Source organism: Ailuropoda melanoleuca, chromosome 3 (assembly GCF_002007445.2).
Source record: "Ailuropoda melanoleuca isolate Jingjing chromosome 3, ASM200744v2, whole genome shotgun sequence".
NCBI classification, from domain to species: Eukaryota; Metazoa; Chordata; class Mammalia; order Carnivora; family Ursidae; genus Ailuropoda; species Ailuropoda melanoleuca.
Genome location: NC_048220.1, coordinates 43,465,210 through 43,482,592, shown reverse-complemented (window position 1 = coordinate 43,482,592; position 17,383 = coordinate 43,465,210). Strand labels below are relative to the sequence as shown.

The following is a 17,383-nucleotide window of genomic DNA, read 5'->3' as shown; positions in this document are numbered from 1 at the left end:
AGTGGAAGCCCAGGGACTCCTACTTAAATAAACAATAAACTGGTTCCCAAATTGAGGGAGGAAAGGAGTACAGAGGTTGTGGTTCTTAGTTCCATTGATAACTTTCTGATACCGCTGAGCATCTCTGATGGCGTGAGGATAAAACACGGACTTGCTGAGTGTGAATTCTCATGCCACAGCCGTTAGTGGTACTGAGAGTTCCTGGAGTCCTTCTTTGGTTCTTAGAGGTGGGGAGCTCTTGTATCAACTCTCTTGAGTAAGTTAGGGGTTTGAATGGTTTAGGGGGATTTTTTTTAATGACAATAAAAATAGTGAGCCAGGAGAAAGCAAAGAATTTTTAGTGTACTTATGTTAATTAGTTGTTCTGCTTTTATGAAATAGAGACATGAAAGGGAAGAGAGCTAAATGTCACCAAGTAAAGTCAAAATTTATTTTCGTATAAGTTATATTCTTTCTTCTGTTTACATTTTTTCTATTATATTGTATATTTTTCAATGTATTTAATATACTTAAGGGACTAAAAGAAAATAATCTTTCATTTAAAACAAACAAAAGTCTAAATGACAGATATATCAGTTTTTGACACAAATAAGAAAGTGCGAGAGTAGGACTTGACATGGACGGGAACAAGCATTGTTGTCTTATATATAGTACAACAACTTGCAACCCATACAGCCTTATAAAATTGTGTTACAAGTGGTGTGAACAGGGAAAGATTGAATAATCCATATATAACAAGGATTATGCGATCTTACTGACTCACCGTGTTTGTGTGTGAACATGCTTACTGTTGAGTGACACTACAATGCTTTAGGAAGCTTGTTAAGGTTTTAAAGTGTGTTTTGAACTTGCTGAAGAAACTTGGCTTTGGATTTGTACATGATAGTAGCAAATATCTGAAGTCCTAGTTACGTTATAGTATGTAGAAAGCCAAGGTAAAAGGATTTTACCGCTTACAAAGGACCCAAGAAATTCAAGACTATGGGTTTTTTTTTCTCATTCTATTTTACGTAGTGTTATTTAATATTAATCAACTATTTACCTGTAATCAGGAGGTAGTCCTCTTGTCATATCTCATCCCTTAATATTTTATGATATTCTTTTAGTTTAGTCCAGAAAAGAAATGTTGTATTTTGGTATTTTTGGGGTTTGGGCTTAGTTGGTGTTTTGGTTTGGTTTGGTTTGTTTAAGAAAGTTTTATGTTAAATTCATACTTGATATTATTTAAAGATGGTTGATACTGAATGCTGCCCAGGAGAAAATGCCAAAATCGGGTATTTGCATGTTAGTATAATTGTGTCTCTTGTTCTCCTTTAGTAACTGCTAGAATCAGATTCAAGCAAATGATTTAAAATGGTGGTTTCAAGCTTCATAAAGATACAGCTTAAATGAGTCCATAGCATAATGGGAATAAAACCTGTATTTGGTTCAAAATGTACTTTTCATAAGAAAGCTACAAAAGGTATTTGCTAAGTAGTTGATTAGAATTCACCGAAGTGAATGGAAATTGGGATGAATGGATCTAAGTTCGAAACTACTTAATCGGGTATTTAAAAGCAACTGGAGTAGCTACAAACCTGGTGGCATACACAACAAAGATCTAGTGGCTGAGTCTGCTGGTCCTACTAGGATGGTTCTTTCATGTTATCCCAAAGTGGTCTCTAAGCACTGGATCATATCCTCTGACTCCTGTATGCTACACAAGAGATCACCACTCTTGCTGAACATTAGAAAAGGTAAGTAATAAAGTACATAGGGGTTTTTTGCCTTCAATTTTGTACTCCAAAGGTTGATTGTATCATTTTCCAAGAAAATACTATTTTGAAAAATCTCAGATTCTTTTCCTTATGACTATAATGTTTCAATATCCTATCTCAAAAGGCACTTCAATTAATAGAGGTGGAATCATTTTAAGAGTGGTAGCATAGAAACACTGAACTGTCTAAATCAAACTTTTGTCTTCAGTGCTTGAATTCTCATATACTATTGTTGTCAGTACTGCCAGGAAAAAAGATTTCTTGAATTCTAGAATTATTTTGTTTTTATTAGAACTAATTTCTCCGTGTAACCTAGTCACTGGACTCCTTATCCATCATTCCTAAGTGGAAGTGGTTATTTTTCCCCATAGCTACTTATTTGCTTGGTTTCTTATAACTTTGCGGAGGGGCATGTTTGCAGTAGTCATTCTGAACTTACAGATACAAAAAAAATCTCAAGAGAAAGCTAACGTGACTATTTTAATGTCAGGTCAAGTCAATTTCAAAACAAAGAGTATAACTAGGGATGAAGACGGTTTCTTTGTAATGATAAAAGTGTTAGTGCAGAGGACATATAAATACTAAGTGGTTATGCACCTAATAACAAATTCAAACTATATGAAACAAACTGCTAGAACTACCAGGGAAAATCCTTGTGGATAAATAAATCCACAATTATAGTTGGAGATTTCAGCATTCCTCTCTCAGTAATTGATGGAACAGTCAGACTGTAAATCAGAAAGAATATATAAGACTTGGATAACACTGTCAACCAACTTGACCTATTCAATACTTACAGAACACATCACCCAACAACAGCAGAATATACATTTGTTTTCAAAAGCGCACAGAACATTTACCTAGATAGACCTTATTGTGTGTTATAAAACAAGTCTTAATACTTTTTAAAGGAAGCCCATTATGCAAATCATGTTCTCTAGCCACAAGGGAATTAGGAATTTAGTAACACCTTCCTACAAAAGTACCCAATATATATAATCTAACATATTTCTAGATAACCCATTGGGTCAAAGAAAAAAGGCAAAAGGAAATTAGTATTGGAGCTGAATGAGCAAAAACACAACGTAATAAATTATGGGATGTTCTTAAAGCAGCACGTAAAGGCAAATTTACAGCACTAAATTCCTACATTAGAAAAGAAGAAATGTCTCAGGTTTATAACTTAACCTGTGCTTAAACACTAGAAAAAAAAGAGTAATGAAACTCAAAGTAAGCAGAAGAAAGAAAATAAAAAAGATCAGAGATGAAATCACTGAAATGGAAAATAGGAAAACAATAGAGGAAATTAGTAAAATCGAAAGCTGGTCCTTTGAGAAGATCTATAAAATTGAAAAATTGCTCTCTGAACTGATCAGGTAAAAATCAAAACAAAACAAAACAAAAAACCCCAGTATCAGAAATGAAAGAAATGACAACAACACAAATTATACAGGTATTAAAATAAGGGAATATTGTGAAAAACCTTATGCCAATAAATTGGACAACTTAGATAAAATGGACAATTACTTGAAACATGCAAACTACCAAAACCCTTTGAAGAAGAAATAAACTGAATAGCTTGCATCTATTAAGTTAAATGTTTAGAAAACAACTTTCAACAAAGAAAACTCCATAGCTGAATGGCTTCTCTCTTAATTCTCCCAGATGTTAAAGGAGAAATAATACCATTTCTACATAAAGCCTTAAAAATTGAAGAGGAGGGATTATTTTCCAACTCAAATATAAGATCAGCATTCCCCTGATAACACTACAAGTAAAGACTCCTACAAATACAGGCACAAACAGAATTTTAAGCAATTAAAAGAATTTACCAAATCAAGTCCAACAAAATGTGAAAAGGATGTTATGACCAAGTGGTGTTTATACCAGTAGTATAAGATTTGTTTCAATTCAAGCCCAGCCAGTGTAATTCACCATTTTTAATAGCTCTTTAAAAAAGAATACCTATTTGATAATTATAATATTTTAAGAAATTATATAAGGAAGTCCACTGTCCATTTTTGATGAAAATGCTCAGCAAACTAGGAGGAGAACTTTATCGACTTGATAAAGGACATCTATAAAAAACTGGAAGATTACATAATACCTAATGGTGAAAGACTGAATGTTTCCATACCATAAGAAACAAAGCAAAGATGTCCAGTCCTACCACTTCTATTCAACATTGTAGTGGGGAATCCAGCCACACAATAAGACAAGAAAAATCAAAGGCATCCAGATTGGAAAGGAAAGAGTAAAAACCATTTATTGATGACTTGGTCCTCTATATAGAAATCCTGTAGAATCTACCAAAAAAACTTGTAGAAACTAATAACCTAAGAACTAAGTTTAGCAAAGTTGAAGGATACAAGATTGATTAATGGGCACAAAATCAATTGTATTTCTGTATTGTGACAATAAACAATCAAAAACTGAAATTTTAAAAATACCTTTTATGACAGCATTAAAAATGTAAAATACTTAGGGATAAACTGACAGAAAATGTGTATGCCTGGAACATATAAAACATTGCTGAGGGAAATTAAAGAAATGAATGAATCAAAAGATAGACCATATTCGTGGAAAGAAGATTCAGTCTTTTTAAGATGTCAGTTCTCTCATTGAACACTATACCACAAACTAATGATGTACTATATGTTGGCTAATTGAATTAAAAAAAAAAGTCAGTTCTCCCCAACCTGATTTATAGATTCAAACTAATCACAATCAGAATTCTAGTAGATTATTTTAGAAATTGACAAGCCACTTTTAAAGGTCTTGTGGAAGTGTAAAGAACCTAGAATAGCTAAAATACTTTGAAAAAGAGTAATAAAGTTGGAGGACTAGCACAATCTAATTTCAGGGCTTAGTGTAAAGCTACAAGTAATTAAGGCAGTGTGGTATTGATGGAAGGATAGATCAATCCATGGAACAGAACGGACCCATACGTTTATGGGCAATTGATTTTTTTAAACTTTTTATTTTCAGAGAATTGTAGGTTCACATGCAGCTATAAGCAATAATACAGAGAGTACTTTGTACTCTTTATCCGGTTTCCCTCAATGGTAACATCTTTCAAAATTGTAGTGCAATGTCACAACCAGGATTCTGACATTGTAGAGTCAAGATAAACAATATTTCTGTCACTACAAGGTTCACTCATATTGCCTTTTTTTTTTTTTTAAAGATTTTATTTATTTATTTGACAGAGATAGAGACAGCCAGAGAGAGAAGGAACACAAGCAGGGGGAGTGGGAGAGGAAGAAGCAGGCCCATAGCAGAAGAGCCTGATGTGGCTCGATCCCATAACGCCAGGATCACGCCCTGAGCCGAAGGCAGACGCTTAACCGCTGTGCCACCCAGGCGCCCCTCATATTGCCTTTTTTTAAAGCCACAATTCACTCTTGCCCTTACTACCTTCTTAATTTCTGGCAACCCAAAATTTGCCATTTCTATAATATAATTTCAAAAATATTTCATAAATGGATTCATATAGTATATAATCTTTTTATATTAGCTTTTTCCACTAGGTATAATTCTGTGGAGATGCACTCAGGTTGCCGCATATTTCAAGTTTGTTTCTTTTTATTGTTGAATAGTAAATAATTTAAGTCCATGATCTTTTTGAGTTAATTTTTGTATAAGTTGAGAGACTTAAGCCAAGTTTTAGTCTTTTGCTTAAAGATAACCAATCGTTCCAGCACTTTGTTGGAAAGCTGTCTTTCCTCCATTGAATTGCTCTTGCATTTTTGCCAAATATCAGCTGGTCATATTTGTGCAGGTTTGTTTCTAAGTTCTGTCTTCTGTTCCATTGAGCTGTGTGTCTTTTCTTCCACCACTGCCACACAGTCTTGATTAACATAGCTATATAATAACTCTTACAATTGAATAGACTGATTCTTCCCACTTTATTCTTATCCAGAGTTGTTTTAACTATTCTCTATTCTTTCCATATAAATTTTAGGGTAATGTCTGTATCTACAAAGAAATCTGGTTGAGATTTTGATAGGAAATGCATTAAACATATGTATCAATTTAGGGAGAATTGGCATCTTTACTATGTTGAGTCTTCCAGTCCATGAACATGATCTGTCTCTCCATTTATTTAGATCTTTGATTTCTTTACTCAGCATTGTGTCATTTTCAGCATAATATCCTGTAAATGTTTTGTTAGTTTTATACCTATAAATATTTCTTTTTAAAAAATAATTATAAATGGTCTATTCTGAACTTTGTTGTCTTGTGTTTATTTTATAGAAATACGATTCCTTTGTGTATGTTTATCTTTATACTTGCTGAACTCACTTATTTCTGAGAGTTTTTTTGTAGACTCCTTGGGATTTTCTATGTAAACCAGCATATCGTCTGCAAATAGGAATGGTTTTATTTATTTCCTTTTGATTTGTAAATCTTTTGTTTTTTGTTTTTTGCTTTATTGCCATACCTAGAACTTATTGCACTGTGTTGAAAAAGAGTGGTGAGAGGTGACATTCTTACCTGGATTCTAATCCTAGAGGACAAAAGCATTTATACTTTCACCATTAAGTATAATGTTAGCTCTAAGTTGTATGTAGTTGCTCTTTATCAAGTTGAGAAAGATTCTATTCTGGTTTTTTCTCAGAGTATTTATTATGGAATCATTGTCAGATTTTGCAAAAAGCATTTTGTGCATTAATCGGTATGATATTATGATTTTTCCTTAGCTTGTTAATATGGTAGACCATATTATTGATTTTCGAAAACTGAACCAGCCTTGCATCCCTGAGTTCTATTTGCTAATATTTTGTTCAGGACTTTTCCTTCGATATTCATGAAATATGTTGGTATATAGTTTTCTTGTTTTGTACTGTTTTAGTCTGATTTTGGTATCAGACACATAGAATATTGAGATTTAATTTTCATCTATTTTTTGGAAAGATTGCATAAGATTTGTATAAAAGTGGTGTTAATTTTTCTTAAGTGTTTGGTAGACTTCTTTTTGGAAGTTTTTAAATTACAAATTCAATTTCCTTAATTTTTACCTAAAGGGTTATTGAGATAACCTATTTCATGTGAGATGAGTTGTGGCAGTTTGTTTTTTGAGAAAGGGGTCCATGTTGTCTAAGTTGCCAGATTTATTTCATTTATCCTTTTGATGTATACAAGGTCTGCGCCGATATCCCTTTTTTCACTCCTGACACTGTTAATTTGTGTCTTTTTTTTCTTTCACATTTTGCTAGAGATTTGTCAGGTTATGATTCAGCTCCTTGTTTTATTCTTTTTCTCTGTTTTTTTTTCTGTTTTCAATTTCATTAATTCTTGTGCTTTATTATTTTCTTCCTTCTACTTGGTTTGCATTTATTTATCTTTCCCCCCCTAGGTTCTTGAGATTCAAGCTTAGGTATTATTAATTTGAGACTTTTCTTCATTTCTCTTGGAAGCATTTAGTCCTATAAATTTTCCTGTCAGCACTGCTTTATTGTGTTACACAAATTTTGATATATTTCACTTTCATTCAGTTCAGTGTGTTTTGCTTTCCTTGAGACTTCTTTGCCCACTGGATTACTTAAAAGTGTTGTTTTGTTTCCAAGTGTTTGGAAATTTTCCTGTTATCTTTCATTTACTGATTTCTTATTTGAATCCATTATGAACAGAGACTTAACTTCGTATATGTTCAGTTCTTTTAAAGTTTGTTAAGATTTGCTTTATGACCCAGGGTGTATTCTATCTTGGTCTATGTTCTGTAGGCCTTGGGAAGAAATGTATATTCTGCTCTTGTTGGCTGGAGTGTTTTTTAAATATCATTTAGATTCTGTTGGTTGATGGTGTTGTTGAGTTCTCTATTCTTGCTGACTTTGTGTATAGTATCTATTAACTGATGAGAGAGAGATGTTGCCATCGTAGATTTGTCTGTTCTTGCAGGTCTATCAGTTTTTGCTTCATGTATTTTTAGCTCTGTTACTTGGTGCATACACATTTAGGATATGTCTTGTTGGTGAGTCAAAACTTTTATCATTATATTATGCCTCTTACTCTCACTGGTAATTTTCTTTGTTCTGAAGTCTGTTTTATCTGCTATCAATATAGCTACTCTGGCTTTTCTTTGGTAATGTTTGTTTGATGTATCATTTCTATCCTTTTACTTTCAGTGTGTCTATAATTTTATTTGAGGTGGGAGTCTTGTAGACAGTGTGGATGGATGGATTGTAGTTTTCAATGCACTCTGCCGATTTCTTTTGATTGGTATTTTTTTACATTAATTATTTATATGTTTGGGCTAATTTTGCCATTTTATTATTTGTTTTCTGTTTATTCTGTTTTTCATTCTTGTTGTCTTTTTTTTCCCCTGCCTTCCTGTGGGTTACTTGAATATCTTTTAGGATTATTTCTAGCGCTTTGATTTAGCTATAGTGTCACTTGAACATTTGTAGAATTGTATTTTGATTTATCTGTAGTGTCTTTGACTATGTCCATAGTGTTTTTTAATTTTTCTATGGTTTTTTTTTTTTTAAAGATTTTATTTATTTATTTGACAGAGAGAGACAGCCAGCGAGAGAGGGAACACAGGCAGGGGAAGTGGGAGAGGAAGAAGCAGGCTCCCAGTGGAGGAGCCTGATGTGGGGCTCGATACCAGGACCCTGGGATCACGCCCTGCGCGGAAGGCAGACGCTTAACGACTGAGCCACCCAGGTGCCCCTCTATGTGAGCCTGCTTCTTCCTCTCCCACTCCCCCTGCTTGTGTTCCCTCTCTCGCTGGCTGTCTCTATCTCTGTCAAATAAAAAAATAAAATCTTAAAAAAAAAAAAAAGAACCATATGAGACAGTGGTATAGTTTTTGCTTCCACCATCAAACATAATTTAGGAACTCAAGAGAAGGGAAGCATATTGTACTTATGTTTTTCCTTACTATGTTCTTCCTTCTCAGTGTTCCAGCATTGTTTCTTTTATCATTTCCTTTCCATTTAGAGAACTTCCTTTAGCCATTCTTTTAGGGTCTGTCTGCCGGTAACACATTCTTTTACTTTTTCCTTATCTGAGTATATCTTGATTTCTCCTTCATTCCTGAAGAATATTTTTACTGGGTGGAGGATTCCAGGTTGACATTTCTTTCAGCACTTAGAAAATGCAGTGCCACTTACTTCTATCTTTGATGCTTTCTAATAAGAAATCTGCTTCCATTCTGTTTCACTCACATAAGTAATGTATTATTTTTCTCTGGCTACTTTCAAGATTTTTTCCATTAGTTTTCAAAGGTTAAATTGTCATATGTCTTAATATGGATTTCTTTGGGTTTATCCTGTTCGGGATTCACTGAGCATCTTGAGTCTGTAAGTTTATGTCCCTTGCTAAATTTGGAAGTTTCCAGCTATTATTTTTTCAAGTACTTTTTAAGCCCCTCCTTCTTTATGCTCTCCTTCTAGGACTCCAAGTGACATAAATATTGTATCTTTTGTTACTGTCCCCCAGATTCCCCAGTCTCTTTTCTTTAAATCTGTTTCCTTTCCATTGCTCAAATTGGGTGATTTCTGTTGTTATGCTCTCCCATTCAGTGATATTTTTCTTAAGTGCTCGGCAATCTGCTCTTGAGTCCATTCACTGAGTATTTTAATTCCATTTATTGTATTTTTAGTTCTAAAAATTCTATTTTGTTCTTCTTTGTATTTTCAGTTTCTTTGGAGCTTTCACATATTTTCCTTTGTTTCCACAATCTCGTTATTGTTCATAGAAACATTTTTATAACAGCTGCTTTAAAATCTTTTTCAGATTATTTTAATATCTCTCTCATTATGGCGTTGTCATATTCATTGTTTCATTTTTCATTCAATTTGAGATCTTCCTGGTTCTTGACTTGAGTTCTTTTCAACTGAAACTTGGGCATTGTTATATTATGAATCTCTGACTTTTCTTAAACCTCTTTTATCTGATTTTCTCTGGTACCACCGCAGAAGGAAAAGTGGGGATGCCACCTTGTGACTGCCAGGTGGAGACAGAAGGTCTGTTTCCCCATTCAAATTCCACAAACACTCAAAGCGGTCATGACTTCTTGTTACTGCTGGGGGATGGTAGGAGTTCCAACTCTCTATTGTGGTATCCCATGGTGGGAGTGGTGTTGTTACCACTGAGTGAGGATGAAAGCCCTGACTTTCATTAGATCTCCTCTGACAACCCTTCATTGTAGATGGGAGGGGGGCCTTATTACTACTGCGTGGCAGCAGAAGTCAGGGCTCCCTAAGTGGTCTCTATTGACATTCTTAGTGGAGATCTCTTACTGGCTAGTAGAGATGAAAGTCCTGGCCACCTACTTAGACTTCTCAGGCTGGGGAATTGAGGTGCCTTATCACAGCTTTACAAGAGCGGAATGCCTAGGTTCCCCCCTAGCCTCTGCTGACATGGGCAGGACAGGTTCAAGTTTTTTCTGTGGTATTTGACTTCAGTAGGGCAGTTATTATCTACCAGCTACCTGTCTCTAGGCTGTCCCTGTTTTGGTCCTTTGGCAAAAGAAATAAGGCTTTTTGTTGGGGCATTTTTTTCTGTACCCGTTGACATTGCCAGGTTGCCTGCTTCTTCAGCTCCAGGTCTGGGCTATAGGAAGCAAGAATCCAGGGAACTCACTACTGTGTCATTCTGTGGGTTTCAAGATCCTTAGCTGGTCTTATTTCTACTTTTCAGTTTTTTATGTTTGTTTTTTTTAATGTCTGGTATTTTTAGTTGAACTTAACTGGGAGAAATAGGAAAAATACACTTACTTCATCTTCCCAGGAGCAGAAGTCTAGTTGATTTTTGTTTCTATCCAACTGGTTTTTTACATAGGTGAAATAAGTTGCAAACTCTTATATATGCCATTGTATTTATATACCATATAAAATACCCTATATCCATCTTTCAAAAGAGGGAAAAACTTGGGACTTATATGTAACTATTTTACATAAGTGACTATATATGCACATTGGGTTATTAGAGAGCAAGCGTAGAAGAAAACACACCAAGTTGCATATTTTAGAAACAGGTTAGAGAATAATATATATCCTTTCCTTCAGGGACACTGATGACATAAATAATAGATCTATTGTTATTGTCCTGGGATCCTAACATCGTGATCTTAGAATCCCATGATGCTAAGTTTGTTTGAAAAAGAAAATTTTAAAAACCTGTATTTAGGGGCACCTGGGTGGCTCAGTCAGTAGAGCATGCAAGATCAACCCTCTTTACCTCAGGGTTGTGAGTTCATGCCCCATGCTGGATGCGGCATCTACTTAAAAAGAAGGAGAGAAAGAGAGAGAGAAGGAAAGAAGGAAGGAAAGGAAGGGAAAAAAGGAAGGGAAGGAGGGAAAGAACAACTGTATCTGATTGTATTGTTTTGTTTTTTAAGACCTAAAATGCTACCCACCAAATTGTTGACATTGATTTGTTGTAGGAATTAATAGTGGAGTACATGAATTTTTTACTCAATGTACCTAGCAGTGATTGAAATTGTTATAAAAAGCATATAATATTTTTAAAAGCTTCTTAATAAATAAAAATAATTAATGGACTTTGAGGGTATCAAGCTAAGTTAAATAAGTCAGAGAGAGACAAACACTGTATGATTTCACTTATATGTGAAATATAAAAAATAAACAAAAAAGCCAAGCTCATAGATACAGAGAAGAGATTTGTGGTTGTTAGAGGCAGGTAATAAGGGTGGTCAAAAGGTACAAACTTCCAATTATAAAATAAATAAGTCGTGGGGATTTAATGTACAGCATGTTGACTATAGTTAATAGTACTGTATTATATATTTGGACGTTGCTAGGAGAGTAGATCTTAAAAGTGCTCATTACAAGAAAAAAATTTTGGGTAACTGTATAACATGGTAATAGTTGTTAATGTATACAAATATCAAACCATTATGTTGTACGCCTGAAAGTAATATAATATTATATGTCAATTATGCCTCAATTTAAAAAAAACTATCAAGAAAGGAGAAATTGTTACAAGAAAAGTGCAATATCCTAACCAATGAAATTCATCAGCCAACAACCAAAATCAAAAAAATGTATACATACCATATCAGTATGTAGATTCATGGTATCCTGATTCTTTCCCCTCAACACACAGGAGTAAATGAAGAAGAAGAGAAGAAAAAAGCAAAAAGCAAAGAGAAAATCAAGTTGAAAAAAAAAAGGAAAAGGTATTTTTTAACATCATTGTTTTTTAAAAACAGGACTGTGAATCCAGGATGGATTATAAAATTTTATTTTTTGTGTGTTGTCCAGTTAATTTTTTTCTAAATGGGAATTAGACAATCAGTTGTTTTGGTAAAATAACAAAGTCAGGAATCAAAAATAAAGTTGATACTTAGCCACCTTTTTTTTTTTTGAGCAAATTAAGGTATAAATAAATAATAGCTACCCTCCCTTCTTTTATGTGTTCTAGAATTTTGAGTTTAAAACATCAGCCAGGCTTTTAATTGGATGATTTCTAAATTCTTTACATATATATTTTGTCCTAAAAGTTGAAGCTTAATATTTGTATTCTCAAAATATCATTGCCATGGCTACAAAATTAAGTTACTAATATGATTTATATACTCACGATGCTGAAAATTCCTTTAGGTCCTTCACAACCCTTGTCAGCCACCTATGAATTTTTAATATTAACTCTTTTAACAACTAACTGGTTAAAGAAATTGATCAAAAGAATTAAGAAGCAGTTTCTTTTATGGTAAATGAGTGCAGTTTCACTTATACTAGAATAAATAAATACAGACAGACTTTTTTAAGGCCCTTGACAGTGGTACTGTCTGGCTTGGACCCTCCTTCTCTAACAGAGTGGGTTCTGCAAGTCAGGTGTTACTTCATAGAGCATTTAATACGTACATTTTAACACCTCAGCTACTTTATAAATTGGAAAAGTTTGTTTTCCCTCAAGTGTTGGGAGTTGAATAATCTTTAACATGAAAACTAACAGGAAAGTAGAGCTCAGTGTGTTTTGTAGTCTGACTCGTGTGTTGTTGAATCAGTTGTATTAGCACAGCAAGATGGGTTGCTTATAGGAAAAATGAAATTCTCTATTTTCTTCCAAATTCTAATATACTTGTTTTATTGTAACAGATTACTTATTCAAGAATGGGGTCTCACAGACCTCAGACAGGGCCTGAAATTATGTGAACTTTTCTGGGCATACTTAGCAGAGATTTTGCCACCTAATGGAATTGTGTGTAAATCTAACACTGTACCTTAAAAATGAGCATCCAGGACCAGAAAGCCAAAGAAAAATGAACAGGCAAAGAAGCTCTAGTCAGAATCCAGAGGTCAAGCAGGGGCTTTAAAACAGGAAAAGCATTGCCAATAACAGAGTTGAAGAGGGAACGAGAGAATCCATGAGAAAATAAGCCCAGGAAAACAGCCAAAAGTCCAAGTAAAATAGACAAGATGGAGAAAGGAGTACAGCATTACAGAAACAAGGGAAAACTCAGAGTTCCTAAACAGGGTTCGTGTAGCACGCTACAGACCCAGACTTATAGTCTCACGCATTTGTTTTTTTTACCTCTGTCAAGTTTTCTTAGTTTGGGCTTTAACTTCTAGTGGTGAGATCACTCAACTATCTCTTGAGATGTCTTTTTTAGATTTTAAATTGACTCAGTTTCTGTCTTGTCACACATTTAGAGTCTGGGCAGATTGTTGTGTACCTGTTTATATGAGATCTTAAGAGATGGTTTCTCTGTTTCTTATTACTTTTTTTTTTCCTCATAGTAGAGAAAGGAATTCTATAGTTCTTTCCCCCTATTTTTTTTAATTAGAGTAATATTAGAAAAATAAAGAATAATGCTAAATCATCCTCATTCATTTATATTCACGTAAACGCATCTTTTTCGTAACTAGTGAAAGTGACTTTGGAATGCAAGCGCTCATCTGTATCACTCTGCATCTGGAAGATTCAAGTGTTCTAACTTGAAAAATCAGAAGAATTAACAAAAGTGCCTTTATTTTGCTAATTTTCAGCTTTCACCCATTGATACTGAGGTACAATCATCGCCCTTTTTACATAATTGTGTCTTTTTGTAGCTCTTTTAAGAGACTCTAGTAACAAGTTATTGCATATGGGAATGAATTATATATATAATAAAGGCTTGGTAAATGACGCTTTGCTTACCTTATAAGATTTTGAAGGGTATGACAGGATGAAAAACTGAAAATCACAGAAAAATCATTATAGCCTTACTGAGTTTAAAACTTATTACTAGAGTTGAGCAGAATAGAGTTACTTGTCAGTTTCTGTGGCCAAGGAGCAAACATTCCAAAGTCAGTATATTAAGAGAATACAAATATATAAAGCACATTTTGAGTTTCTTTGTTTATACCCCACCTTGCTCCAGAAACGATTTAAGACAGTTAAAATCCCATTTAAAATTTACCTATCAGCCATAAATGCAATTATCAGTCAGTATGTATTATTACCCTTAGGTCTTATTCATCCAGTTCCACTGAAGAGGACACTTCAAAACAAAAGAAACAAAAATATCAGAAGAAAGAAAAGAAAAAAGAAAAAAAGAATAAGTCAAAAAGGGGGAAACATCACAAAAAGGAAAAAAAGAAGAGAAAAAAGGAAAAGCATTCTTCCACCCCTAATCCTTCTGAGATCTCCAAAAAGTAACTGAATCTTCGGCCTAAGCCATTAAATTTTAAAATTTGGTTTTGAAAATTATCTGACCTTCCTNTATATATATATATATATATATATATATATATATAATTATGCTTTGCAATAAATCACAGCCTTTTCCATATAGACATTTTTTTTCATATATGGGACCATTGTCATCTGGCAATACATTTTTAATGTGCTGACTCTAAAGTATTGAATCAGTCTTATTACTTGGTAGCCATGCCCCAAGTATGGATATTTGTACATGCAAAACGCATCATTTTTGGTATTCATGACTCTTTGTCCGACTAGTGTTATTACTTCATAAGTTGATTGTAAATGGCTTTACTACGGTCAACACAGGTAATCTACCTAGCACTTAATGAGTATTTGCTGAATCAAGTGTCCGCCTTCCAGTGATAAAGTGAGGTAGGGGATAATGCTTTGCTCTTGACTCTGAAAGACTTAATAACTTTATATCCTATGATAATATATAAAGATAGTGAAAATTTTCACTGTTGTTTTTAAATCTCAAACCTTTTTTGGATGTTATAGGAGATGAAGCTGCTTTATTGGTTTTAACTAGGACGTTTGAAATGAATGGTGTTGGCAGGAAGATGATAATGAAAATACGTATAAGGAATTTTTACTATTACATGAAACACAGAGTGTCTAGTACCTGCCTCCTCTGTTATTGTAACAATTACAATTTTCTTCCTTGTTTAAAAAGGCAAGTGTAGTTCAGCCTCATAGAGATGACGCTGTGTTGGGTAGAATTTTTAGGATAGACTCCTGGGTTGTTTTACAAATGTGCCATATTGGCATCTCTTCCAGTGATACCTCAAACACAGAACTTTTTAATTAGGAGGATGACCGCTAAATCATCATTAGAACTGATTTTTATTGTATTCTGTATGTAAATTTTATGAAGCTTGTTTCTATGAGTAATGTGGAAAATTTTTATAACTGTGAACATATATATTTATTTGTCTAAAATAATTTGTAGTTTTGAAGCAGGTTTCACACTGAATTTATGGTTTCAAAAATGACCAGTTTGGGGTGTTTCTCTCTTTTACTTCAGTCATAGACCTTAAAAGCAGTGACAAAAATTTAGGATTAAGAATTTTATTCTGTACTTTTTAAAATATAAGAGCCAGGGAGTTGCATCATGAAAGCCTTTATATAACAATGAAAATTTTATATGGGTAAGCATTTTCAAACATATATTAGTAGATAGAAGTGTTTCTTACATTTTTTATTTCACTATGATCAGTGTCACTTACTTTGGTTAGTGTTTAGATAGCCCTGACACCCAGTGAGTTAAACACTTACTGTTGTAGCAGCATCAGACATCACCCAGTTATCATGGCTCGGCACCAAAGACTGCGTGTACCTCACTGTGGTGCAGTTAGAAATGTTCAAGTTGCTCACCTGCAGACGTGGCTACAGGTGAAATCGTTTTGGTGAAATCAGGTAAGTACACGTAACCTCACAAGCTGGACAGGCGTACTGATTCTTTCCTCATGCAGCTCCCCTCTCTGGCATGACCTCAGTCAGACTGGGGGAACTTGCTGACTCCTCATACCTGTGCTTACCATGTTCCCATTCTAGGGAAGCTACACCCACATCCCTGTTCTGGCGTCATAGCTGAGGAAGCGTTCACACATTTAGTCAGATGGCCTCCTCAGAAAGAACCCCCCCCTTTTTTTAAATAGTTCTGTCAGCTGTTGAAGAGAAACAGAGTTATTAGCTTTTTAAGGGTTTGTTTGGCCTTTGTTGTATTTACGCATTTTTTAAACTGCATGTTATGAAAATACAGTTCTTTAGTTATCATGATGAAAAAAATAAAAGAACTTTTAAAAATGATTGAGAAACGCTACATATGACCTCATCCTGTTGAGTGTGTAACATGGTTAAAAATGCTAATAATTGTAGTGAAACAAAGTTAATTCAGGTATTGGTGAGTTTTATTTGTTTATTGTAGAGACTATAAATTGGCTCATTCGATTTTTTTCCTGAATGGGGACGCAATTAATAATGGTCCAGACGAGTTATATAAAATTCAGCACTAATACAGTGTGCAAATTAAAAAATTTTAATGCTCAGTAATTTTTTTCCACCAGTTAATATTCTTGGAATTATTCTTAAGTCAATTCCCCATAGTATGAGAATAGTTTATGAAGTCTCTCATCTGAATAAAATTCATTTCTTTTCACTAGTTTTCTTTTAAAGTGATCTTGTTGTTGGGATTGGATACAGACCTCACTAATAAATTTTAGAAGATTAGTGAAATTTTCCCTGAGGCAGTATGTAGCAGAAGGAAAACTGAATTTTACAGTAAAAATCCAAAAAGTTGTGGCCTTTCTAACCATCTGTGTGACTTCCAACTAAATCATTTCACTTCTCTGGGCCTTGGTGTCTTTCATCTATAACATATTGTACCCAGTTATCTCTGAGACCTCTTCCCCTCCTTAATGCATGTGCTTATCAATATTTTAGTACAATTCAAGTAATGTTATTCATTTTAGAAATTACTATAGGTAAGCAGGTAGCATTCTGTAATAGTAAAGGTTGAATCTATTAATATAACTGTTAAACACATTCAACTTCTTTAAGCAGATAATTGATATTTGGTTTACATTCCTACCAACCAATGTGTGTCATTTTCACTAGATGCATATAGAGCTTTGTATCTGTAACCTGGTTATCTGAATACTCTGAGGCTCTTGCTTTTAGCTGATGGATCTGCTTCCCACACAGTTCCCTTTCTTTTCTCCATTATCATCTGTTGGCTAAAATCTCTCCAAGGTATCCCTAATTGTTCCCCCTTCATACATATCTGTTTACATCTTTGGTTCTCTGGGGCCAAAACATCAATAAATAAGGAATAAAATAATTTATGTGTCTGTACTTACAAGTCACTTTGTCTAAAATTATATAACCCTAGGTCACCTTCAATTAAACTAGGTTGCAGAGTTATTAATAATGTTGATAAAAATGCCATCGATTCCTTTCTTTGG

At 34.0% G+C, this 17,383-nt stretch overlaps 1 protein-coding gene across 1 annotated transcript in view; it reads left to right on the top strand.

The window, feature by feature from the left end:
* SREK1IP1 (SREK1 interacting protein 1) overlaps positions 1-16,229 on the top strand; it is a 41,939-nt gene extending 25,710 nt beyond the window's left edge. Inside the window, exons 4-5 of the mRNA XM_034655638.1 lie at positions 11,835-11,907; positions 14,183-16,229. Coding sequence (XP_034511529.1) covers positions 11,835-11,907; positions 14,183-14,372 — 263 coding nt within the window. The 3' untranslated portion in view covers positions 14,373-16,229. The remainder of the gene's footprint in view (positions 1-11,834; positions 11,908-14,182) is intronic.
* The last annotated feature ends 1,154 nt before the right edge of the window (positions 16,230-17,383 follow it).